We start from the raw sequence: 25666 nt of genomic DNA, 5'->3' as shown, positions 1-25666 counted from the left end.
TACTCAAGAATGAAATTCTGAAGACACAAAGGGAAACAGTTGTAGTGACCACACAGGGAGTCCACTGACCACCTTAGATTTTAAAAAGGAGTGAACAATCATTTAAGAGAGGGTGAATGTGAGTATGGCCAGTCCTGTAAAAACAGTGTCACATATACTGAAACCCAGAATGGCGGAGGCTAATGAGGGGAGCTGAGCACAAAGACAGAGTTGTTGTGGGGGTACTTTAAACTCTATCAGAAGAAGAAAGAGGTTCAAAAGAGGGCAAAGGCTCTCCTTGGGGTGCTTAGGATCATTGTATCTGACAACAGCGAGAACATAGAGCTGCCCAAATCTTTTTGTTTCTGGTTTCCCCGGAAAGGAGAAGAACCTTTACTTGTAAGTGACAGAACAGAAATGAGTCATGGAAGATGGATGTCCCAGACACATAAGAGACACATACTTGTCTTTGATGTCCTGAAGTCTCCTGGCCCTGACGATCTGCCTCTTCAGGTCCTAAAAGAACTGGCCCGAGGTGATGACTATGAAAGATGATACAATGTGCGAGATGTGCCCCAGGATTGGACGAGGGCAAATGTCCTGATTTTCCAGAAAGGAAGTGAAAAAAGTCTGCAGACTAGAAAGCAGGGAGTTTGACGTGGATTCCTGAGTCTTATTTCTAGTCCAACAAACAAGGTAGAACTTTTAAGATTTGTAATATTTGGCTTGTCCCCACAGAACCCCCACCATGTGCATCTCCCCAGTTAAATGATTGTGGTGAAATCCTTGGCTGTACTGCCCTGGGAATGCCCTTTAAGGCAGGAAGTACTCCTCCTTTCCCTCCCTTGCCCCTTTTGAAAGGTTTGATGAGCATGTGAAGTGAAACGCAGTAATGCCCATTTATGTAGATTTTCAGCTTTGCATGGGGCTTCTTCATCATGCTCTAAGATAATCATAGTGCTGATAGGGACTGTAGAGGTCATTTAGTCCAGACAGTTCATTTTACAGATAAGGAAACTGAGACTCAGAGAAGTAACAATCAAACAGGTAGTTGTGTTCTCAGAGTGACATTAACAGCAGTGATACCGAAGCATCAGCTTTCATACTTGTACTTCATCAATACCCAGTTACCTTTGTCTCTCTTGTTGCAGGGCCATAGGGCAGCAAAAAAACCCCTTTTCCTAAAGTCTCCATTTAAGGAAGGCTCAGAAGGCAGGCCAGCTCTTCACTGACGGTGATTTGACTTCACCATCCTTAGGCCCCTTTGCCCCCTCCTTTTCTGCTTCCTTCCATGACATTGTCAACTCTTTGAGGTCAGGGACTAGCTTTTTCTTTTCCTTGTTTGTATCTCCGGTACTTAACTTAGGGCCTGGCACATGGTTAGCTCTTCATTAATGTGTATTGTGTTGTCTTGTGTGATAGTGTATTATATTGTTTCATGTTGTATCATGTCGTATTGTGTTGTATTGTATGTCATTGTATCATCTTGTCCCCTGCTCATGTTTTAGTTATAGCTTGCCTCCCTTCTTTACAGATGGATTTAGATTCATGGGATATATTTTACAGAACTTTAGAAATCTTACTTATAGATCAAGTCAAAGTTTATGGAGCCTTGGAACCCGATCATAAGTTATCATATTGCCAGTTGCATATATCTGAATATCATGGGATAAGAATCTGAAACTGGTTCATTCTGAAGTTGTATGACAGTTCCTTTGTAGATTCAAGGTAGAGATATATGGTTCCTGCTTGCCCTAACTCTGATTTCAGCACACAGGAGACAATGTGGACTTGTGAGGCTACTCTGCAGCCAGCCCCCTGCCCTTCTCTTGGCATGGGTAGCAGTAGGGTACCAGATGGCTGACTGGAGGTCACCAACTCTGCTAGGACTCCCTCCCCTTCCTCCATGGGGCTTTGTGCCCCACTTTAGACAAGTTCCTTATTGTACTTATTATTTATGATCATGTCTCCCCTGTCATCATTCCCCAGAATAACCTTCTTAAGGATAAGGATGATTTTGTGTCTGTCTTTGTATCGCCAACATAAGGCACACAGGAAGCTCTTATAAACGCTTGTTGGATTGTGTTTGACAGATGAGCCAATCCAGGGTATGGCAATCCTAGGCTTGTTATGACTGTGCCAGCCTGGTAAGAATACATGTACAATGTTGTTACCTGTGTCTTAATAAAGTAGTTAACAGCATCCCCAGGTACTGAGGTTAGGATGACGCTTAGAGGATTTCTTAAAGACTTCTTATACATTCTAGTGCCTTTTAATTACAAAAGTGAAGAACCTAGAATCATTTGGTGACACTTGAAAAAGACCTGCCATGCTGTGAGCGTGCTGATCGTTGGAAGGTTCTTTACAGCCATTTTATTTAGTTATTGGGGGTTTTAGAGATCAGACCTAATCCAAAGCTGAGTTTGCTTTGGAAAATCCAGTTCCCTCTAAGATTCTTGAGTGTTAACCAGGAATAGGCAAGAATATGGATGGGAATACGCTTCTTCCCCCCCACCCCCCAGAGGAAAAGGGTTGATCTTAATGGGATGATGAGTTGACACAGTCATTAAGGAATAAGGGAAAAAGAGACTCTGTAAACTTTACCAAAATAAGATTCCCCTTTTGGTACTGTAACTGAATTCCTGCATTAGCTTCAGTGCTGGGGATACTTGTAAGATAGAATCTTTTTAAAAAATTACATTAAAAGAATGCAAATAAACTGATTAGATCTGTCTGGCAATCGAGGATTTTTTGTAATTGTATTATAATCAGAACTAGTTTCTGGTTTCTTATGGGCTGGCGGTGGAATAGATTTACTAACTGTATAGACTTTGTCAAGTACATTTCATAGGCCTGTCCAGTGCAGACTGTATCTGGTTTGTGTTATGCATATTCATTTCTTTTATCTTAGTACTGAGGTGAAGTTAAACACCAGACCTAGAAATGTGGCCTGACAAGGTCATTGGAAAGCTTCCTCGGAGCTGGAGATGAAAGAGACGAGACTATTCTGCCTGAAATGTCTGTGGCTTAGAGAGGGAGAGTAAGGACTGTTCGCCCATCCAGAAAATAAATTTCACAGATGTGGAAATCAGTCTTTGTAATCTGTTGTTTGGAAGTGGAGCTTTCACTCTGGGAGAGTCATTCCCCTGTTGCCCTGTAGAGGGCAGTGCATGGACGGTAAAGAGACCTCTTTTTAACTGGAGTGTGAAAGCACAGCTCATTCATGTACACACATTCATGCTCCTCATCCCTGTGTGTTGTGTGGCACAGAAGTGGGGTTGGGATTTTGGGCAAAGGGCCCCCGGAGCTGTGGAGGAGCTAGGTGTTCTTAGGCCAGATTCAGTGCTGATTGAAAAGGATCTCTTCTGTGGATGGGCATGCTGTGGCCTCAGGGATTTCTAAAAAGCTTTCTTACCAGGAGCAGTGCTTGCACATTGATGGGATTTTACAAAACCTCTTTCTCTTGTATCTCGAAAATCAGCAAGTTCCCCAGATCTTTGGGGATTCCATAAGAGTACCAATAAGTAGAGATCTAGGTGCCCTTCAGGCCTCTTCCTGCAGACATTTTGTGTACAGATCAGTTGTAGGAGACATTGGTGTGCCTTTTATTTAGGAAACTCTAGTGCAGGGAACTAGCTAGTGGGGCCAGGTGTGTTCTTAAGAATATAAAATATATTCACAATGTTTGGATATGGAAGCTTGCTGCTGAGCTAAGGAAGAAATGGGAGTGAATGCTGGACTAGATCTGATTTCCCTTTTAAATGCAAATTGATTATATGACATTGGAAAAGGCCCCTTCCTACTGGCTCTTAATTACCTTATTTCTAAGGGAAAAGAGATATATTTGTTAATCCAATGGATAGTATGTGTGTACACAGGTATTTAGGAGGCTAGAGGAATAGGTATCCTTTTATAAATAACGTATTTTTTGAATCTGAAATACTGAGAACCTTTGGGGGAATTTTTTTTTTAAGCCCTGTTAATTATATAATGGAGATGCTTGTATTTATATGTTACAAAATATGTGTTTATATTAGTATATTTATATTTACATATCTTCTGATGTGAAAGTATTAGGTGCAATCATTTCTAGTCTTTAAAATAATTTGGGAGGGGCAGAGCCAAGATGGCGGAGTAGAAGGACGCACATACACATAGCTCCGAACCCACAACCCACAGAACGGCTACAGGGGAGTAACTCACGGCAAATTCTGCACGCAGAGGCCACAGAATATTGGAGCGAGGGAGACTTCTGTTCCGGAGAGACCTGCAAACCTCTAGCGGGGGGTCCTTCGCGCTGCGGACTGGGCGCCAGGACTGGGAGCAGAGGGCAGCCCTGCGGCGGCCCTGGCTCCGAGAGGTACAGATCCGAGCAGGCTTCAGGGACGGGATCTCCAGCGGCGGCACAAGCCCCTCCACCCACAGGTGACGGGGGTTAGTGAGAGAGTCTCTTTGGTGGGTCGAGAGGGGAGTGGGGTGCCCCCATGGCTCGGGCCCCCCCGGGAGATAGAAGCTGAGAGGCGGCTGCAGACAGGGGCTCCCCAAGCAGGCGGGAGCCTGGATCCATTGTGGAAGGTCTGTACATAAACCCCCTGAGGGAACTGAGCCTGAGAGGTGGCCCTGCCCCGACCTGACCACCTGAACTTAATTCTCACACTGAATAGCAGCCCTGCCCCTGCCAAAAGCCCTAAGGCGGGAAGCAGCATTTGAATCTCAGTCCCCAAACACTGGCTGGGAGGACCAGGAGGCGAGGTGGGTGTGAGGAGAATATTCAGAGGTCAAGTCACTGGCTGGGGACAATGCCCAGAAAAGGGAAAAGAAATAAAACTATTGAAGGCTACTTTCTTGGAGAACAGACATTTCCTCCCTTCCTTTCTGATGAGGAAGAACAATGCTTACCATCAGGCAAAGACACAGAAATCAAGGATTCTGTGTCCCAGTCCACCCAATGGGCTCAGGCCATGGAAGAGCTCAAGAGGAATTTTGAAAATCAAGTTAGAGAGGTGGAGGAAAAACTGGGAAGAGAAATGAGAGGGATGAAAGAGAAGCATGAAAAGCAGATCAGCTCCCTGCTAAAGGAGAACCAAAAAAATCTTGAAGAAATTAACACCTTGAAAACTAGCCTAACTCAATTGGCAAAAGAGGTTCAAAAAGCCAATGAGGAGAAGAATGCTTTCAAAAGCAGAATTAGCCAAATGGAAAAGGAGATTCAAAAGCTCACTGAAGAAAATAGTTCTTTCAAAACTAGAATGGCACAGATGGACACTAAGGACTTTGTGAGAAAGACAGATATCACAGAACATAGCGAGAAGATTGGAAAAATGGAAGATAATGTGAAATATCTTATTGGAAAAACAACTGACCTGGAAAATAGATTCAGGAGAGACAATGTAAAAATTCTGGGACTACCTGAAAACCATGATCAAAAGAAGAGCCTAGACATCATCTTCCATGAAATAATCAAGGAAAACTGCCCTGAGATTCTAGAACCAGAGGGCAAAATAAATATTCAGGGAATCCACAGAACACCGCTTGAAAGAGATCCAAAAAGAGAAACTCCTAGGAACATTGTGGCCAAATTCCAGAATTCCCAGGTGAAAGAGAAAATATTGCAAGCAGCTAGAAAGAAACAATTCAAGCATTGTGGAAATACAATCAGGATAACACAAGATCTAGCACCCTCTACATTAAGGGATCGAAGGGAATGGAATAGGATATTCCAGAAGTCAAAGGAACTAGGACTAAAACCAAGAATCACCTACCCAGCAAAACTGAGTATAATACTTCAGGAGAAAAAATGGTCTTTCAATGAAATAGAGGATTTTCAAATTTTCTTGATGAAAAGACCAGAGCTGAAAAGAAAATTTGACTTTCAAACACAAGAATGAAGAGAAACATGAAAAGGTGAACAGCAAAGAGAAGTCATAAGGGACTTACTAAAGTTGAACTGTTTACATTCCTACATGGAAAGACAATATTTGTAACTCTTGAAACATTTCAGTATCTGGGTACTGGGTGGGAGTACACACACACACATGCACACACGCACACATACATAGAGACAGAGTGCACAGAGTGAATTGAAGAGGATGGGATCATATCTTAAAAAAAAAAATGAAATCAAGCAGTGAGAGAGAAATATTGGGAGGAGAAAGGGAGAAGTTGAATGGGGCAAATTATCTCTCATAAAAGAGGCAAGCAAAAGACTTATTAGTGGAGGGATAAAGAGGGGAGGCAAGAGAAAAACATGAGGTCTACTCTCATCACATTCCACTAAAGGAAAGAATAAAATGCACACTCATTTTGATAGGAAAACCTATCTCACAATACAGGAGAGTGGGGGATAAGGGCACAAGCAGGGTGGGGGGGAGGATAGAGGGGAGGGCATGGGGAAGAGAATGCAATCCGAGGTCGACACTCATTGGGAGGGAAAGGATCATAAGAGAATAGAAGTAATGGGGGACAGGATAGGATGGAGGGAAATATAGTTAGTCCTATACAACACAACTAGTATGGAAATCATTTGCAAAACTACACAGATTTGGCCTATATTGAATTGCTTGTCTTCCAAAGGGAAGGGGTGGAGAGGGAGGGAGCTAAAGAAGTTAGAACTCCAAGTGTTAGGATCAACTGTAATGTTCTTACCACTAGGAAATAAGAAATACAGGTTAAGGGGTCAAGAAAGCTATCTGGCCCTACAGGACAAAAGAGAAGATGGAGACAAGGGCAGAGAGGGAGGATAGAAGAGAGAGCAGATTGGTCACAGGGGCAATTAGAATGCTTGGGGTTGGGGGGGGGGAATAAAAGGGGAGAAAATTTGTAACCCAAAATTATGTGAAAATAAATGTTAAAAGTTAAATTAAAAAAAAAATAATTTGGGAGAAGGAGGCAAGGAGCATAGCAAGGGAAGAACACAGATTTCAAGTTATTGTCTGATCTTTAAAGGAGGCTCTTTGGAATTGGCCATTGGTGTGACTGGGAGGTGCTCCTGCTCCAGGCTTCCTCTGCTGTGAAGTCCTTCCCTTTCCTCCTTTTCCAGAAACTGGCTGAAAGGAAGTCAGCTCAGGAGCCTGAAGGGTTTGCTCTAATTGCCTGCAGTATTGACTCCCTTTCCATACCTATATCTAAGTCATGACCTTCAGGGCTTTTTTTTAGAGGGAGTGGAAATAATGAATGTTTTGCCCCACTTGGTGCAGTGGTAGTGTCTGTACTGCCATTGGAACCAGATGAGGTCTTTCTGTGGTAACTTATGCCCATTTCTCCCCTTTGCAGACGTCAGAACGATAGCTGTATTTATACAGCACTAAGGTCAAAACATGTTCTCTCACTTGAGCTTACAACAGCCCTGTGAGAAGCACCCCAGGTGTTATCGTGCTTTTACATGCAAGGAAGCTGGCTCAGAAAGGCTAAGAGGCTTACCTGGGTCACATAGGACCCAGGGCTTCCTGATTCCCAGTTTTGAATCCTCTCCATCTCTATGTAGTCATTTCTCCCCTTGGTTGTGTCTTTATTGGAAAAGCCAGTATGTAGCTAGGATGTTTTGGAAGTAGCTTGGTGACTTGGTAGATAAAGTACTGTATGTGGAGTAGGACAGACCTGACTTCTAATCCCATTTCAGACACTTTCTTGCTACGTGACCTTGGCCAAGTCACTTAACTTCTCTCAGCTTCAGTTTTCTCACGTCTAAAATGGGGTTAATGACATTTACCTCTGGGGTGATAAGGATCAAATGAGGTAACATATATATAATGCCTCTGCAAACCTTAATGCTATTTAAATGTTAGCTATTAATATCCATTTTCTTTTCATGCAGCAAGGAATAGCCTACCTTTTAAAGAAATCCTCAGACTTGATGTGAAAAGAATTTTATTTTTTTAAACCATTCAAAAATGGTAACAGAAATTTCTTTCCACCAGAGAAATAAAGTGACTGCCTTAGATTGTCTTTGAGAAGCTGAAAACGATTGTCTTTCAGAGGTTAATTACTGATACTTTCCTTTGGGAAGAAATGATGAACTTTGACTCTCAGGGCAAATCTGAGTTTTCATTGAGGTCTGTGTTGTTGTTAACTCTGTTCTGGGGCTCTGGCATGCCATTTTTACTGTATTTCCCTCCAGAATGGTTAGAACCACCAGACCATTTGGGGTATCTAAGGAACTAGGCAGATGGCAGAAATTTCCTTCAGTATCACAGGAGTAAGAATGAGTGATTTGGGGATCCAGCATCTGGGCCTTATCTTGCTAAAGGAGTGAACCACATTTTGAGTTTATTTTTAAAAGGCAGTTGTTGGCTTTTTCTGATAAGCTAAGGTCTCTACATCCAGGCTTGGAAAAGAAAATAATTTTTAAAAAGTAAAGAAAAAGCAGATCAGGTCCTTGAAATGTGGCAGGTATGCGAGGGGAAGAACAGCGTTTCCGTGGTCTTCCCCAAGCCCAGAGTGGCTTCGGCAGAGGGCTGCACCCTCTAATCCGCCAGCCTCCATTCAGACTTTCTGGGGCGAGAGGTGGTCAGCGGGTCTCCAGGCCTGACAGCAGGCAGCCCCTTCCTTGGCAGCAGGGAGCAAGGAAATGGTGGCGGCAGCAAAGAATGACTGTTATTTCTCACCAGCAGGCAGGTGGGTACACACCACTTGCTGTTGAAATGATTCAGCAGTTTGGAGTTTGGAGCTGTGAGCCTTTGTATGCCATGCCTAGGGAGCACAGGACCCAGGAGGGTCAGCTGTGTTGGGAGACCTATGGAGAACCGCTCTACTCCCTTCTGCTTGGAGGCGGAGGCTGATTTGGGCCTCACTATTTTTCTTCCTTCCAGTCCCTGTTTGTAACATGAGCATCAGACCACAGCAGGGAAAGGGCTTGAGGGGGGAGGCTTTTCATCTCCCTGGCAGTTTTTTAAAGGGACAATTCCATCTTTTAAACTGACATTATTCTCTTCCACCCTCACTCCCTGGAAAAAAACAGGCCTCTTGTCTGGATCTTTTCGTTTTAATGGTTCACATGAAAAGGTTTTTACCCAGGGCCTGACATGACTGTCAGAACACACATTTAAATGTAGGCCTGCTTAAAAGGGTATTGATATTTCCCGGTGGAGAAGAAAGTACTTAAAAAAAAACACACCACATCTGTCCATACACAAGTCAACCCTGGTTGTTTTATTTTATTATTTCTTAATCTTTTTTGGGGGGTGTGCTGGGGTCAGAGGACAGCAGGTTAAAGCCAGATCCCAAGGTCTACAAAATGTGTGTCACCCACCCCCCTGATGCTGTCCTTTTCATCGATTGGTGGCTCAGATGAATTTAATCCAGGCCCAACAACAGAGCTTGGTCAGAGAGAATGGTTCATTTTGATCCTGGGCTGCTGTTTAGCCTCAGAGATTTGAATCTGTGGCTTCTGCTCTGTATGTGCTTTGGGTATGTTAGCAAAAAATCAACAATCTGCTTGAGAAAATAGATGGCATGCAATATTGGCACATGCTGGCATGGATCTAGAGATTGTTAATGGGAATTAAAGTTGGTATCATTATAATATGTTGAGCACTTTGCTCTTCTACACTAGTTTATGAAATAACAACCAGATGTTGGGAGTGGGGTGGATTTTAATTAATTGGCAGGCTTCTGCGCATGAAGCTGTCAACACAGTTGGTCCATCCTCTTGACAGTGAGAGAATGTTCTAGCTTTGAAGCACCATGCTCTTGCAGTTGGGTTTAGTCTATGATGAGTCTGATGGAACAGACAGGAAACCTCATGCTATACTGACGCTGGTATGAAGACACCATTTGTTGCTGTTGAGAATCATGACATATGTTTCCGAGACTCAGTGGCCTGGATTTGTCTAACACCATGATTTCTAGAGCACAGGCTTCCTTTCATCTTTATCTAATTCATCAGCATCTTGTAAGGTACTGGCACTGTGCCTTCTCATTTTTAGCTTGAGACTGCTTAAATCGGTGCTTGGACTTCAGTCCAGGAATGTTCTGGACTTTTACTGAGTTACTTAGGGCTTATGGATCTTATAGTCCATCAGTTTTTGTCTCCAGTGAAGTCCTCCTGACTTTAGGCCCAGAACTCTATCCTCTGTGCCACTTAGCTGCCCTGCGACACCTAGCATCCCATGGTGCCCTGGACCAAAATTTGGAAGTTAAGAAAAATGATAGGTTTCTGGGTAAGACATTGGGATTCAGAAATCCCAATTGAACCAGACATTCTGCCATGCACTTAATTAAACATTTTAGAAAATTAGACAGTTGTGATCTGCTTTAAGTAAATCATTCACTTTTTGCGATCCCAAAATGAATTTTAATTTGTCTTATAAGTAGCTAAGACTAGCAGCTTTCTGGGATGGGTCAGTGGTTGAAGGAGAGCTCTCCACACACAGTCTTACTTGCAGAAATATAGTGGAGGTAACAGTGGCAACTGGGAGCAAAGAACTCTTCCATCCTTTCTGATATTTTGTCAAATTAAAGGCCATTTCCTCCTCAGATATGATCAGATGATCATCCTGACTACGATTGGTTCTTAGATCATCTAGTCCAAACCCTTCATTTTATAGATAAGGAAACTCTTTCCCGTGTGTATGTTAGTGGCCAGGGGATGCTATTGTTAGAGTAGTTGTATAGCAGGGCAGTTGTGGCCAGGGAGGAGTCTGTTGGTCCAGTGGAGCCCAGAGGATCTTATTTTTGATTATTTTTGGTGGAGTATCCTCTACGCATGAAATGACTAAATTTTCCTGGCTCACCACTTTATACAAGTGCCATAGTGGGTCATAATTTTACTCATTAACCTTCCTCTGGACACCTAGAAAGCCATGTCTGACGTGAGTGTGAGACAGATTTCTGCTCTTTATGTGTGTGTGTGTGTATGTTTACGTGAGATTCCTTGCCATGTATACAGATGTGGCCTGATTCTGTTTGCCTTTGAGCTAGATCCATAAGCACCTTGGTGTCATTGAGTCCTTTCTGGCTTAGGCAGCCCTTCCTCGTTTAGCCTAGCATTCCAGATGCATACATACTAACATTACGTCTCAAGATAGCAGGTCTGACACAAGAGCAAAAGACAGTTGTCAAGGCCAAAGGAGACCTTGTCCGTCCTTTCCCCCAAAGCCAACTTCCCCAGCACTACCTGGTTAGGAATGCAGTGTTCTTTAAAGGATTCTGTTGTCTGTGTTGCTGAGAGTGTGAGCTCTCAGGACGTTGTTCTCACGTACAGGATATTAGTGAACAGGCCACGAGCCCTCTGGCCTTTGCTTCTGTGTTGCTCACACATATCTCAAATCTTGGCCTCAAGTTGTTTTTAGAGTAGACAGAAAATGAATGACTTTCCTGAAAAAATGGAAGCTTTCTCCATCTTGAGAGCTACAGTTTAAAAAGCTGGACCTCTTGCTGAATGGGCCAGGTTGCTCTTGGACACATTGCCCAGTGTGAGAGGTAAGTTCGCACGGAGGTGACGGGAACTGGAAGGATCCGTCACTCCTATGACAAGTGCCGGCTTGAAGTTAAAACTGGAAACAGAAGCCTGCGTGTGAGTGTGTGGCGTTTACACCTTGCAGTAATAGCACACACGCCTATCTGATCCAAAGAGGTTTTTTATAACTTTCGAATGGGTCTCTGGCCCTCAGCCAGCATAGCTGTCATTTTTTATTAACTTTTTTCTTTCTTCCCTTTAGTGAGTCTGCTTTTTGTAATATTGTTTTAAGGAATATGTATTCCATTCAGAGGGATATTGTAAAACAATATTTTAAAGTTGTGTGTCCCAGTCCATTAAAAGGGCCCATAAAACAATCATGGTAGAGAATGCACAGTAACTAATCAGAACCACCGAAGTTAACCACAACCATCTTTCAGCTCTGTTTAAATAATAAATCAGCCTGTACAGAGCCTTATCTACTGGCTACACAAGAACTAATTAGTTGCTTTAAAAAAAAAAAAAGCCTATGTCATTATCAATTCTGCTATTGGTTAGGAGTGAAAGGAATCGAGGCATCGCCCTTCCAGCTGGCTGGCCAGGAATATTATGCCTTGTGGGGGTTTTAAATGACTAATAATAGACTCTGTGGTAGAAGGGAACCCAGAGGTCATCTCCCACATCTCCTCCTTTGTAAATTCAAGTTTTCAGCTGAAGACTAACCTGGTGCTTTTACTCTCCCCCACTGGAATCTCTCTCTTAGCACCCTGCTGACCGCAGGGTTCAGTTCTGAACCTTCAGTGTTCCCTGTTGCCTGCCAAGCAAATGCCAGATTCCTTCGACTTCATATTTGCCTTCCCTTCTTACCTGAACCTGTTCTAGCCCAGCTTTCCAGGCTCATTCGAAGTGCTCGTGTTCTGTCTGAGCTGCATCACTCCCACCCTCCTCCCCATGCCTCCCCCACACTTCCCCACTTCTCTGCCTTTGTTCAGATCATTCTCAATGCCTGGAAACTCCCTTATTCCTCAACCTGTAAAGATCCTGCCTGTCCTTTAAAGAGAGATTGAGCTATTCTTTCCTCCATGAAGAGCACAGGACTACCCCCGTCCCCCGCCACGTTGGCTCCCTGTCTATAAATGTAGTCCTTTGTGCCTCTCTCTAACATGTCTCCCAACTACACTATAATTTCTAATAGGATAAGGATTAAATTTTTTCTAAACTTCATGTCTCTTCTAGTATAAAAAATGGAGCCTACACATACTATCTGCTTAATGAATATTTATTGTATCATGTAATTTTGATTAATGAGTTTTGATAAGGAGATCTAAAGCAGCTGAGTGGCTCAGCAAATAGAGCCTAGGACTTGGAGTCGAGGAAACCCGAGTTAAAATTCGGCTTAAAATTCTGACACTTAGTAGCCGTGTGATCCTGGGCAGGTCATTTAACCTCTGCATGCCTGTTTCCTCATCTGTAAGATGGGGATAATAATAACATGTTACTCACAGGATTATCATGAAGATCAAATGAATTAATGTGTTAAGTACTTTGCATTATAATTGCTAGCAATCTGGTAGGTGGTAGGTGAGTAGCTTGTCTCAGGATTCTCTATTTAAACTTAATTTCATAGGGGCGCCTTTCATTCAGATCAGTCTTGTGATGCCCCCTCTTGCCTAACTGCTAACTTGCCTGGAAGAAATCTCTCTCATATGTAAGACTTCATATAATTCTCATTTTTTTAAAATTCAACTTGGTCTAACACTCTAGCCAAGGTATATCTAGTTAAGATAGTTCACCTAGTCAAAATACCTAGGTAAGATATTTTTAGATTTTTGATACTGTTATCCAGTGTTACCTTTTCTTCCCAGTTTTGTCTTATCCATAAGTCCGATAAACCTGCCCTCTCTCTCTGTCTTTATTCAAGTCTAATAAGAAATGTCAAACAGAACATGCTGAGCACAGGTGCCTGCAGCACCTCCACTGGAAACTTGTTTCCAAGTTACCATCAAGTCATTAATGACCATTTTTTTTTTATTTTGACCATTCAGACAGTTATGATCTAACTAGATTATAATTGAGCCCACGTCTGCATTGGTTCCACAGGAATTGCACAAGTGATTTTTAAGTGCTTTAAAAAAAAATCTAAGAAAACTCTATAGCATTCTCCCGATTTACTCGTCTGCCGATTCTTCCATGAAGGAAATATGGTCGGATTGACATGACTTTTTCTTGCTGACTCTTGATGCTGCTGCTTCCTTTTTGAGACATTTAAAATATCCCTTTAATACAGAAACTCTTGACCTTTCTTTGTGTCATGGACCTTTTCAGTAATCTGATGAAATCTGCGGCCTTCTCAGAATCATATTTGTTCTTACATTCATAATTGAGGAAAAAGCTAAATCTCCATTGGAGTTAATGAAAACAAAGATGTAATTATCCTCTCATCCAAATTCATGATTCCTCTGAAACTCGTCTGTGTATTTCTTTAAGGGGCCATGTTTCTCAGGTTAAGAACCCTAGTCACAATAATATTTTCAAGACTTTCCCCAATCATTAAATGAAAGCTCCTTGACCCTTCCTACCTGGACTCCACCACGATCATGTTCCTAGGAAACCTCATGACCAGGAAACTCATCACCCTTCTGTCATTGAAGGAAATACTTGGCATTGTATGGGTGAAGTGCCCTGTAGTATCCATGCTTTCTCTCCTGGCTTGCCAGTGTGATGCATTTGTGGGTCTTGGGCCTATAGTTAAGCAGCCATACATGCCTCTTGGGACTGGGTTCCCTTCCCCCCATTTGAAATTAGTTGACTTCTATGTTATAATAGGCTCCCAAACCTTGGTCTGGTTAGTCCTATGCTTTAGCTGGTATTTCTTTTTCTCTCTCCCCATTTGTATTTTTTGGATCCCAATTTGGATCATGTGCCACAGTCAGAATAGCTTGCCAGATAATAGAAATATGGACTGGTTTCCCCAGAAAACTCTAATAAAGGTATATATTTCCTCTTAGAGATTGGCTTCCCTTTTTGTAGGGCAGTTGGCAGTCTCCCTTTTCTCTGATGTCATTTCTGAAGTGCTTGCTCTCTCTGTCTCTCCATCTGTCCATCTGTCTCTCTCTCTCTCTCTCTCTCTCTCTCTCTTTCTCTCTCTGTCTCTGTCTCTCTCTCCCTCTCCCTCACAGCACGATGTTCTTTCTTCACCTTCCCTGGCTTGGTCATACCATATATACATATACATATATACATATATACATATATACATATATACATACACACACACACACACACACACACACACACACACACACTTCCCATCACCTGGGCCTGTGTGTAGAAAGGGAGCAAGAAGAAGCAAGCATGAGAAAGGCATTCCGGAGGCTGAATTTCTGTTCTGCTGCCGGGGCTCATAACCATTTCTGTCTTCTCTCTTCAGAGATAGACCTGGCAAGAAGTAGAAATGAAAACCCAAGCATTGCTTATTTTTGCAGAAGTGAAAATCACTTGGTATTTCTTCCTGGGAGAGTGTGTTTGAGTGCACTATTGCTCTCCAAGATTTAAACAGTCATCTGTTAATGGCGTAATGTCGTTTGGGGGTACACAGTGTTATAATGATGTAAATGCCTTGAGTCTACGTATAACATATGCTATCCCCACTTGACTAAGACCAACTTTGCAAACCTTAAAGTACTTTATAAATATCATGATTATCATCATTATTTTTAATTTGTATTTTGAGAACATCTTTCCCTGAGCACCTTGGAACAGTGTGGTGAGCCCTTGGTTGATGAGATTCAAAGATGGTAGCCTAGAGTGACATGAATTTTTTCAGCTAATTAGGGACTTGGGGCTCCAGTGGTTAAAAAAATTACATCCTTAAGACTGAGCTTTTAACACATTTGTAGTCAGAAGATCATGCCCTATATTTTGGGTGAGGGGACTTCAGAGGTCATACAGGCCACTGGCATTGTTTTAAGTAAGCAAATCATGATTCAGAGATCTGGAAATGACTTGAAGATCACATGGTAAGTGACTGCCCAGAAGAGGAGCTGCCACCCTCCCTCTTTCCACCACATCACACGTGCTGATCCCATTCTCTTCGTTATTTCTATAACATTCCTGTAAGGAAATCAGGTTGTCTGAAAATTTTTATACAACACATACTGACAGGAAATACTCAAGTAAAGCTGGGAGCTAATTAGCTTCTTTTCCATCTGAGTAGGCCAGGCCTGAAGAAGGTCTGATAGCATGCTTAGCAGGATTAGAAGGGGAGCAAGCCTCTGGATCTTGCTAGTGGAATTGGCAGTACTTGACCTTCTGAGGGGTCACATGAAATACTTGGTGAGCGCTTGTTTGCTTTTTGGGGCCAGTTTTAGAGTGTTTGTTAGGAATTGAATGAAGGCTTTTGGCCTGTGGATAAAAGTACATTGAAGCCATTCTGGAGAGATGAGGATCTGTCCTAGCTTCAGAGAGCCAGAATGATGTAATTCTGTGGCTCCCTGTAGGAATCATGTCAAGGTTTCACATATCTATTTAGGTAATATAAAAAAATAGAGTCACAGTGTTTACTGTCTTCCTCTTGAGCAGAAGTGTTGGAAAATCTACAAGTTCTGGGTAAGGTACATTTGGTTTTCTTGAAGGAGGAGGACATTGGGTAAATCCAGATTTACATTTTGTAGAAAGCATAAGGAAAAGACAAGCCTCCCTTAGTGTCAGGGAGCCAGGATTTAGATCTAGACCTTTGGCTTGGTAAGTGTGCTGTGTTCTGGTTTTTACTTTATCATTTTTCCTTTTCTGCAGTCCTCTGTCTTTCAGGCATTTGGCCTGATTTTAAGCACTAATCTAAGTAGAGAGGCACTGTGCATGGTGGGTAGAGAACTGATCTTAGACTCCAGGAGACTTGGCCTCCTATCCCAAACAAACAAGCCAACATTTGGAAATGCATAGACTGCAGAAGGCTATGGAGGCAACCTTATATGCTTCTTTCAGATCACAGCCCCAATGCCTCCCCCTACATAGAGTGGTCCTATTGCTGAGTCAAAGGGTATACACAGTTTAATGGCTCTTTGGATGTAGTTCCTAATTGTTCTCTGGAATGGTTGGACCAGTTCACAACTCTACCAGCAATGCATTAGTGTCCCAATTTTTCTGTATTTCTCCAGCACTTATTTTTATTTTCTGTCATGTTAGCCAATTTGATAGATTTGAAGTGGTATCCCAGAATTGTTTTAATTTTCATTTCTCTAATCAATACTTATTGAGAGCTTTTTTTGATGTGACCGTTGATAGCTTTGATTTCTTTTCCTGACTCCTTCCTTTGATTTTATTAACTGGGGAATAACTCTTATTTTTTCTAATTTTTATAAATTTTTTTATAAATTTCATAAATTTTGAATTTCATAAATTTGGTTCAGTTCCTTTATTTGAGAAGTAAGACCTTTATCAGAGAAACTTGTTGCAAAATTTCCCCCTAGTTTCCTGTTTTCCTTCTAACTTTGACTGCATTAGTTTTGTTTGTGCAAAAGTTTTTTAATTTCATGTAATCAAAATTATTCACTTTACATCCCATAATCCTTTCCATCTCTTGTCCAATCACATCTGATATTTTTTCCATGCTCTCCTAGTTTACTTATGATATCACCCTTTCTGTAAAAGACTTTATGTAGTTCTGTCAGCTTATGAAATTGTCTGCAAAGCATCCTCTATTGGAAAGATTTGGGGCTTGTCAGAAGACTCATAGTAAGGTCCCAGTTTTCCCATTTAATCTCTATGGGACCTTGGGCAAATTGCTTTCCTTTTTAATTTCTTCATATACAAGCCAAATATAATCCAACTTATGCCCTGTTTTGTGGATTTGTCTGAAGGCTCCAAGGACTATATATGTTTTGAGCCCAGGCCTTTGGGGATGTTGATGCCTCCTGCTGCCTCCCTTCCAGGTGGTGAGCCCAGGGCCTACTCCGTGGCAAGTGCTTTAATGAATATTTATTGACTGATGGACTGATAAATTAGTGCAGAGAAGCCCAGAGTAAATCGTTCCTATGAAGAAAGAGAAGAGTGAGAAGGTCAGGGCAGCCTCACAGGGGAGAGGTGTCCTTCTAACGTGTGGGGGCCTTAGGAGACCCGTGGTTGGGAAAGTGTGAGTGACCTTTCCTGGGTGTCACATCCTCATGGACTGGCCACAGTGAGTCTTCTCAGTTCCCGAGGACCAAAGCTTGCTGATCTTCCCTAGAACTGGCTAGTACTGGGCTTGGTCCCTACACAGCTGCTTGATGACCTGGGCTTTATCTTTCCCTTTGCCTTGGAGAATTTGCAGCCACTTCCAGGAGGCACAGAAGATGGGCTTTAGGGAAGGCTTGTTATAATAAGCAAAGAAAATTGAAATCATCCACTCCGGCTACAGAAAGCCTTTCCTCACTGCTTCCCAACAGCAGCTAGTAGAGCTTCCCTTCCCTTCCCATTACTTGCTCTGTGTGTATGTGTAGGTATATATGTATTTAAATGTATAAGCGTGCGTGTGTGTGTCCGTCCGTGTCCGTGTGTCCATACTTACGCTTATATTCTCTCTCTGGAGACAATCCAAGCTCCTTGAGGATATGGCTTCATTTCAGTCTTTGTGCCCCCAGCCCTTACACAATGCCTGCTGTTATTTGGTAGATGTTTCAGAAAAGTTTGCAGGTGGGAATTCATAGGATGAAGCTAGATGCCACCCCACTCAGAAGGAGACACTAAAGGTGACAGGTCCCCGTAATATAGTTGTTTTAATAGTATTTTTGAGACCAGAGGAAGTTTGGACCAAGAATCTCTGTTTTGAGATCATCTCACTTGGTATTTATCAACTCCCCTCCACCCCCCTCCCCAATCTCCTATCCAACCTCCCCTTTGTCTGGACACATTTGTGTGAAAACAGCTTATATTACTTTGGTGCTGTTTCTTTGGCTTCCTTTGTCTTTTCCCATTTTCTGATATTGTAGCTGATTGCTGGGGGAGGTGAAGGGAGGAATGCCGAATTCCCTGTTTGAAGCCCCCTTATTCTTGGAGTTCTACAGTGATTTGTGGGACTCCCAGGATAAGAGTGTGGATGAATCAAGCAGATGAAAACTGGGTCTGGAATATTTCTGTCCTGACCCTGTCACGCACTGGCCCGCCTCAGAAAACAGGGTAAATCATATTGTCTAGATGGTCATGTGAGCTGCCTAATGCAAATGAGTGTAAACATGGTGCAGGTAGAAAACTGGGGAAATATTAGCATGGTCCAAAACTTTGCCCTGCCTCAGTTGCTCTCATGGTGGGCAGGGGACTACCAGACTTTTTCAGATATGCTGAGCCTCATCTTAGGAGTTCAGCCTTGGCTTCTGTTGGCAGAAAGATCAGATCCTAAGACTTTTGATCAGTTCCTGGAGAGTAGTAGCAGTTTGATTTCTCTTGGTAAACCTCCCACCAGCATTCCACAGTAACTTGCACATAGCAGGTGCTTAATAAATGCTTGTTGATAAGATCGATCACACCCTTTGTTCTTCCTACTTAAGATTTACTGATTCTCCAGGCTGTCTTGTGTGAGCAGAGCCACAAATTTGGGAGCCTTCAGCTCTTTGCAGCCACCAGAGGTCAGTATTAGGCCAAACTAAAGGCCCTGAGAGCCCTTAGGCATTAAATCTCATGTTTTTAACCTGGTATCCTTAAGACTTGTAGGTGTTTCACAAGATCACTTTCTTTTTTCATTCCCAGGCTCCCAAGGTAAATCTTCTCTGGTGGTTTTTCTGTGTCATTAGCCAGGTGATGGGGAGCCAGCCTTGGCCCATACCAACTTGAGCAGCCTTGGGGGAAGCACCTTTTCAGTGCTTAAGATTAGAGGTTCAGGTCCTGCCCTCAGTATTTCTCCCTCGCCAGCCCATTTTAGGACAATTGGTGTCCTTCACAGCCTGGCTGTAGTTCGTTGTCCCTAGCTGTGGGTGAGGCAAATTGGCTTCCTTGAGGCTCCTTATCCCATTCTTCTCGACAGCCCTGTGCCTGGAGTGCTTTCCTTGGAACCTCTAGCTCTTTTAAAGATTCACCTTTTCCTTCAGGGCACTTTTCCTAACTTCCTTTCTTGCTAGTCCTCCCATCTGTAGTGATTGCTTTGTGCTTTAAGTAGTGTGTGTGTGTGTGTGTGTGTGTGTGTGTGTGTGTGTGTGTGTGTGTGTGTGTGCGTGCAGGCGCGTGTGTGTGCATGCGCGCGCATGTGCACATGCCCGCGCAATGCCAGATCCTTGAGGTCAGGGACTATGTATTTTCTGTGTTTGATTTCCTAGCACAATTCTTGGCACAAGGTTCTTAATAAAGTCTGGTTGGTTCATTGAATAGTTCAGGTGTCTTCAAGGGTGTTTGCTCTCTGAGAGGTCCCTCTATTGATGAAATCAAAGGCCTGCACAAGAACAGATAAATAAATGATGTCCTCTCATCAGTTCTCCATTGGTCCATAGGGGAGATTTTGATTACCCTTATTAACAGAACTCAGCCCTGAAAAGGTTACCTTATAGTATATGTCATTTCCTTCAGTAAATATTTAAGTATTTAATTAAAATGCTTAAATATTTACCACATTTCCTTTGGACGATGATAGTTGTGTAATACATAGTCCTCTCTCAACCTGGGTAGGCAAGATACATGCACATGAGAAGATAACTAATAATACAGAGCAATATGTATATGTCAAAAATTGTACTACAGGTTCCATAGGAAGAGGGAGGGGTCACTCTAGGGGTGTGCTAGACAAGGGCAAAGATCATAGGATCACAGGTCCCTAGGAGCGGCCTCCAATCCAATGAGGAAACAGGCCTAGAGAGAGATTCTCTGACTTGTCCGGAGTCACATACATGTAGTAAGTGGCAGAGGCAGGATTTGAACTCAAGGTCAATGATTCCAAGTTCAGCTCTCAATCTGAGGGATATGGTTTGGAAGTCTAAGAAAGTAGAGCATTCCTAGGAGAGGGGACTAGAGTTAGGAGGCTTGAACCAAGGTGTAGTGGTGGAAATGGACTTTGTGCTCAGGGATCTGTCTGCCTGGAGTAGATAATTCAAGTTGCATTCTAGTTCTAGTTGGATACCAGCGATAAGATTGGGGCAGATTTTGGAGGGCCTTGAATGGCAAGGTCCAGGGTGGACCTTACCATGATCGATAAAGCTATCAGTGAACCACTGCTGTCCAGATAATGGACTTGCTGAAAAAGATGCATTAGAAATACTTGTCTGACAGAGTCATGTGCAGGATGAAGTAGAGAAAGGAAGGGATTGAATTTGAGATGCAGATGGAGAGTCTCCCTAGAGAGCTGAAAAAGTCTGTGAGGAAACCAGGAGCAGAGATTCGAACTGGGGAGTTATTCACTTACAGATGATAGTTGAAGCCCCAAGAACAGACAAGAACGTAAGACAGAGTCTAGGAATGGAAACTTCTGAAGACCTACAACTGTTAACAACTACAGTGATGAGAAGAGAAGGAGCCAGAAGCCCTGGGAGTGAAGGCGTTAATGATCAAAGAGCTAGGCTGGGAGGACAGGATAGTGTCATTGAGGGTTATGAAGGAGAATATTCTAGCAAGGAGAAATATTCAAGAAACTATTTCAATATTTGACCCCCAGTACCAACTGTACTACATAAAAAGAATACAAAAGAAGGAAAGCTGCTTTCCCTTGTTCTCAGCTTTGCCCTCTCCTCCTCTGACTAGATCCTCTTTTAGTGAGCACTGGCTATGGCGGAGCTGGATTTTTGTGGGTTCTTATTTAAAATGGCATTGTTTTGGGCTCCATTTATTCTCTTGTGTTGATTGCTTTTTAATTTTCTGTTTTTTCCATCCGCCCCCTGGAAGCTTTTTGGTTGCTATTAGGCAGTAATTTGCATTCGTATCCACAACAGTGACAATGGGGCCAATTCATCATTCTGTGCTTTCGCTGTGGTGCTCACTCATCCAGTGGCCTGTCTGCTTGCCAGGCCAGCATTGACTGCTCCCTTTCATGGAATGAAATAGGCTCCATGGTGTTTTAAAGCAAAATGACTTGCCCATTGACCCCAACAAAGCCAGGAGAGAACTTCTAGCACTTTGATTTTTAGTTGAGGGGCCCAGTTCTTTGACCTATAGTACCTTGCCTGACTATCTACTTATCCAGCTTTCTGGCTTGGCCCAATTTACAGAATCAGAGAGAAAGTAGATGCCTTTTCTTTGGAGAGAAAGAATTGACATTCTGTTACTCTGGGGGTTTAAGTGAGCTTGAGAATGACTGTGAGTATGGGCTTAAGTGCAAGGCCAGTTTAAAGGTTTCTGGTCTCCTGTACCTTTGTTTAAGTAACAGAGGCCATTGTATCCTTGAGGTAAGTCCATGATGCCAATGGACAGTCAGAAAAGTTTCTTTTTTGTGTGCAAACCTCTGGAATGCATGGTCTTTCTATTTCATGTTCCTGGCAGAAATTAGCTCTCACGGTTCATTTTTTTTTTTTTTTTACTTTTCTTGCTCATCCAGTACATTACTGGGCTAACACCCATTGGCATCCACTGCTTTATTCTTGACATTGATGTTGAACTCATTCAGAAGATTTGAAGGCCTCCTGCCATCAACCGCAGGAACCATTCTGCTGAGCTGGTTTCCCCTCTCCCTGTCTCCAGTGGAGAAGTGTCATACGCAGATGAGGAATTTACAACCTTATTGTTGATTCTTTGCAATCTTATATTTGGTCTTTTTTGTGTCTGCCTCAATCTCAGTCCATTTTCAGTGAGTAGTGTTGAGCTAAGCTCTGACACTTCCTTCCCCTTTACAAGTGCAAAAGGGGAAACCTTTTCTGTTCCCAGAGATTAAGGTCATAGAAACTCCACTGGGGTCAGCTAGTTCATTCCTCTGTATCAGACTTCTTCATCTCCTCAGTGGAATTTCACTGGAATATTTTAAGTGAAATGGATGAAATATCGTAGAATGGAAGGAAAACAAAATCTCAGTAAAACTCTGAAACTGTAGAGTCTAGATGTGGCATTTATTATCCTGACAAAAGTTGTCAGGAACTCACTCCTTTACCCCAAGGCATGGGCTGCTGTGATGAAAGATGACTTTAACCTCATAAAGAGGGCAGAGTGATATTGTGTGAAATCATGAGCTCTGGAGCCAGAGGACATCTACTGAAAGCAGAGGATTGGTCTTAGGGACTTTTGAGGGCTCTTCTAGGTTTGCTTCTATGAAACTGAGTATCATGTTTGGAAGGGTTAGGTTGAGAAGTGCTAGGAATTGCTTTGTCGGTGGCTGTGTGATCCTCTGTAAGTTACTTACCTTTTCTTTGCCTCAGTTTCCTTATCTGTAAAATGGGGACAATAGTAATAGCTGCCTCCTAAAGTGGTTGTGAGAATCAGATGAGTGAACATATATAGAATGATTTGGGAACCTTGTAGTGCAACATACACTGAAGCTGTTTAGCATTTAATTAAAGTTGAAGTGATCTTAGAGAACACTTAACCCAACCCCTTGATTTTTTAAAAATAAATTATTGATATCTCTTTACATTGCCTACACTTCTCCCTGTATCCACACTCTCCTCCTTCCAGGGAGCCATCTTTCATAGCACAAAGACTTTTTTTAGAGAAAAGGAGGAAGAAGGGAAGGAAATCAGCAAAACGGACCAATCCATAGAGATGACCGTGTAGACAGTGTCACCTGCACCTCCACAAAGGAGTTAGGAAAGGTATCTTCTCACACCTTTTTTGGAAAAAGCTTATTCTGTGTAATTTTGTAACACTTTCAGTTGTCTTAGGGTGTGTTTCTTTTCATTTACAGCGTTGACATTATTGTGTAAATTGTTTTTGGTTCTGTGTAACGGGATTTCTCTGTGTTATATAAGAATCGATGACAATGAGGAATACAGAGAAGCATGAGAAAACTTAGCTGAACTGATGCGCTGTAAAGTGAGCCCACCTCTGTAACTGTTATAGATGATGAAACTGGCCCCGAAGGGCAAAGGCACCTGCTGAGGTCTCCCAGGCACCCTGGGACTGTGCTTACCTCCTTATTAATCAAATCTCAGCATCAGATTTGCCAGGTCACATTAGGACTTTAAAAGTATATGCGTTGTCCCAGTGGATTCTTGAGGACCTTGGTGCTGACATATTTCTTTGATGTATTTTCTAGAAAGTTCTCATTTATTTAGAAAAAATTGTGAATGTTCCCTTCTTAGCCTGTCTGCTTCTGCTTCTGTCGTAGGCTCAGCAGCAAAGGAACCTGGATAACATCATCTCACAACAGCCCAGGATGGGCAGTAGGAAAAGATCCAAGAAAGATGCATTCACCGGCTTGGATACAGAGGTAGAAAGCACTAGCCCTAAGTCAGAGCAAGACTCCGGTATTCTGGATGTTGAGGATGAAGAAGAGGATGAAGAGGTAATCCGGGTTTGACTTGGGGGATGTGACGTGCCTGTGGCAGGCAGTGTCAGGGAGGCTGATGCACAGTCCATCCCTGGATTGTGTGCTGATGTGGCATCCAGAAGTTCAGAGCTCTGCTTTCCAAAACCCAGTGAACAAAAACCTGAATTTGTGAAGAAGGTTAGTCCTGGAGGAATCCTTCAGCTCACTGGTGGGTTCTTCCTCTTTGTGAAGGCACCATTTTCTTGGATCTGCCTTGGTAAACATTGGCTATGTAGAAGAGGAGCGTTCTTGAGCTTGGTGGCACAGGGAAGACAGTGCTGTTCAGGGCCACAGAATGATTGCTTGACCCCATTTCAGAACTGGAAGTCCATATTTTAGGACTAATCAGAGGAGCACCTCCCCATGGTGACTTGAGAGAAGTGGCGTAGATTGCAAATGCAAATAGATTCCAGAAGAGTTTTGATGTATTTGTGAAGGATCGATTGATCCATTGTGGATGATTAAGGGAAGTTGTAGTGATCAGGATGACAGTAGCTATCATTTATGCAGTGCTTTAAGATTCTCCAAACACTATACTTGTTATCTCATTTGATCCTCACAACAGTCTTGTAACGGAGGAGCTGCATTTTACAGATGTGGAAACTGAGGCTAAGAACCAGTTAAGTGACTTGACTGGCGTTACTCAGCTGTTAACTGACTGAGTCAGGATTTGAACTCAAGTCTTAGGATTCAGAGTCCAACATCACACCCACTATGCCACCTAGCTGCCCATTGGGGTGAATCCCTAATCATTGGAGTCAGCTTTCTGGAAGCTTCTCTACCTTCCCTCAAGTTGTCACTGCCTGCTACTGTCACATCTGAGTAGTGTGCATGTATCATGTTCTTTGTTGTCCAATGAGGAAGGACTTTCAAAGAGGCTCCCTTAGTTTCCATGTGCTAGAGATTGGTGACCATTTTCACTTTCTGTCTGACCATCCCTGTCCAGAATATTCCTTGTCTCATGTTCTAAACTTTACTTTTTGCTGTGTGCTTTTACAAATGTTCATCATGTCTCAGGACCAGATGCTTTTCTGGGGGAATTTTAACGTAGTTGATTCTCTTTGGAAAAATGAGTTTTACAAGTTACCTTTTGAGAGTGATTGCATTATTATTCACCAGTGAGAGAGAGAAGTGTGCACTTAGGAATCCACCTGAACCTCATACTACACAGAGAGACAAGCTTCTTTACTAGTTGCTGCCGCGTAATACAACTAGTCTTGAGAATTGCCTGTTCTGAGGGAAACTGGACATTTTTCTGAAGACTGGGAAATGATTGGGATTTTCTGCACTTGTTCAAAGAGGGTAAGAGAAGTAGCCTCTTGGTACCGAGAGATCAGCATCAGTCCTATAGATGTGATACCCCCTTGGCCATTTGCCTGGTCTGCTTTAGAAACACTTTCCAGCCTACCTTGTGGGTACCTTTGTGAGACCCATTAATTGTGGCAGATCACAGCATTTCCCTTTTCCAAGAGATCAAGCTAACTCCTTCATTTTGGGGTTCTTACAAAGCACCTGGCATCGTGCTGTGGGATGGGGTCCCTTAACCCCGCCAGAAAAGCCATAATTCCTGTCTTCTTTGATAATAGACCACAAGTGGAAGGTAGTTAAGTGAGGAGATTAAGTCATGATATCCACATATAGGCTTCATTTGTCAGTGACCACTTATCATGGATTCACTTTAAGTTCTCAGGGCAAGTTCCTGTATATCTTTCTTCCCTAGTCTCCTTGTTGCTTCCCTTCCCTCTTGGGTCCAAAGAGAATGAAGAAAGTAAAGACAATGAAGAGTTTAGGGTTTTCTGGAAGTGAGGTACTGGGTGAAGGGAGTTAGCATTCCAAAACTGCCTTTTCCCCCAAATCACATAGTCTTGAATTTAAGGCTCAATTGATCT

General features: G+C 42.7%; 1 protein-coding gene across 4 annotated transcripts in view; it reads left to right on the top strand.

The window, feature by feature from the left end:
• Positions 1-25666, top strand: part of EXOC6B (exocyst complex component 6B) — a 607915-nt gene that overhangs the window by 219477 nt on the left and 362772 nt on the right. For 3 of the 4 annotated variants that reach the window (XM_072612000.1, XM_072612825.1, XM_072614391.1), the window contains exon 7: positions 23577-23753. The exons of the other annotated variant lie outside the window; for it this stretch is intronic. In XM_072612000.1, coding sequence (XP_072468101.1) covers positions 23577-23753 — 177 coding nt within the window. The remainder of the gene's footprint in view (positions 1-23576; positions 23754-25666) is intronic. 4 annotated transcript variants of the gene reach the window in all.

This window comes from Notamacropus eugenii, chromosome 1, assembly GCF_028372415.1.
Source record: "Notamacropus eugenii isolate mMacEug1 chromosome 1, mMacEug1.pri_v2, whole genome shotgun sequence".
Lineage (NCBI taxonomy): Eukaryota > Metazoa > Chordata > Mammalia > Diprotodontia > Macropodidae > Notamacropus > Notamacropus eugenii.
This window is presented reverse-complemented; position numbering and strand designations above follow the sequence as displayed.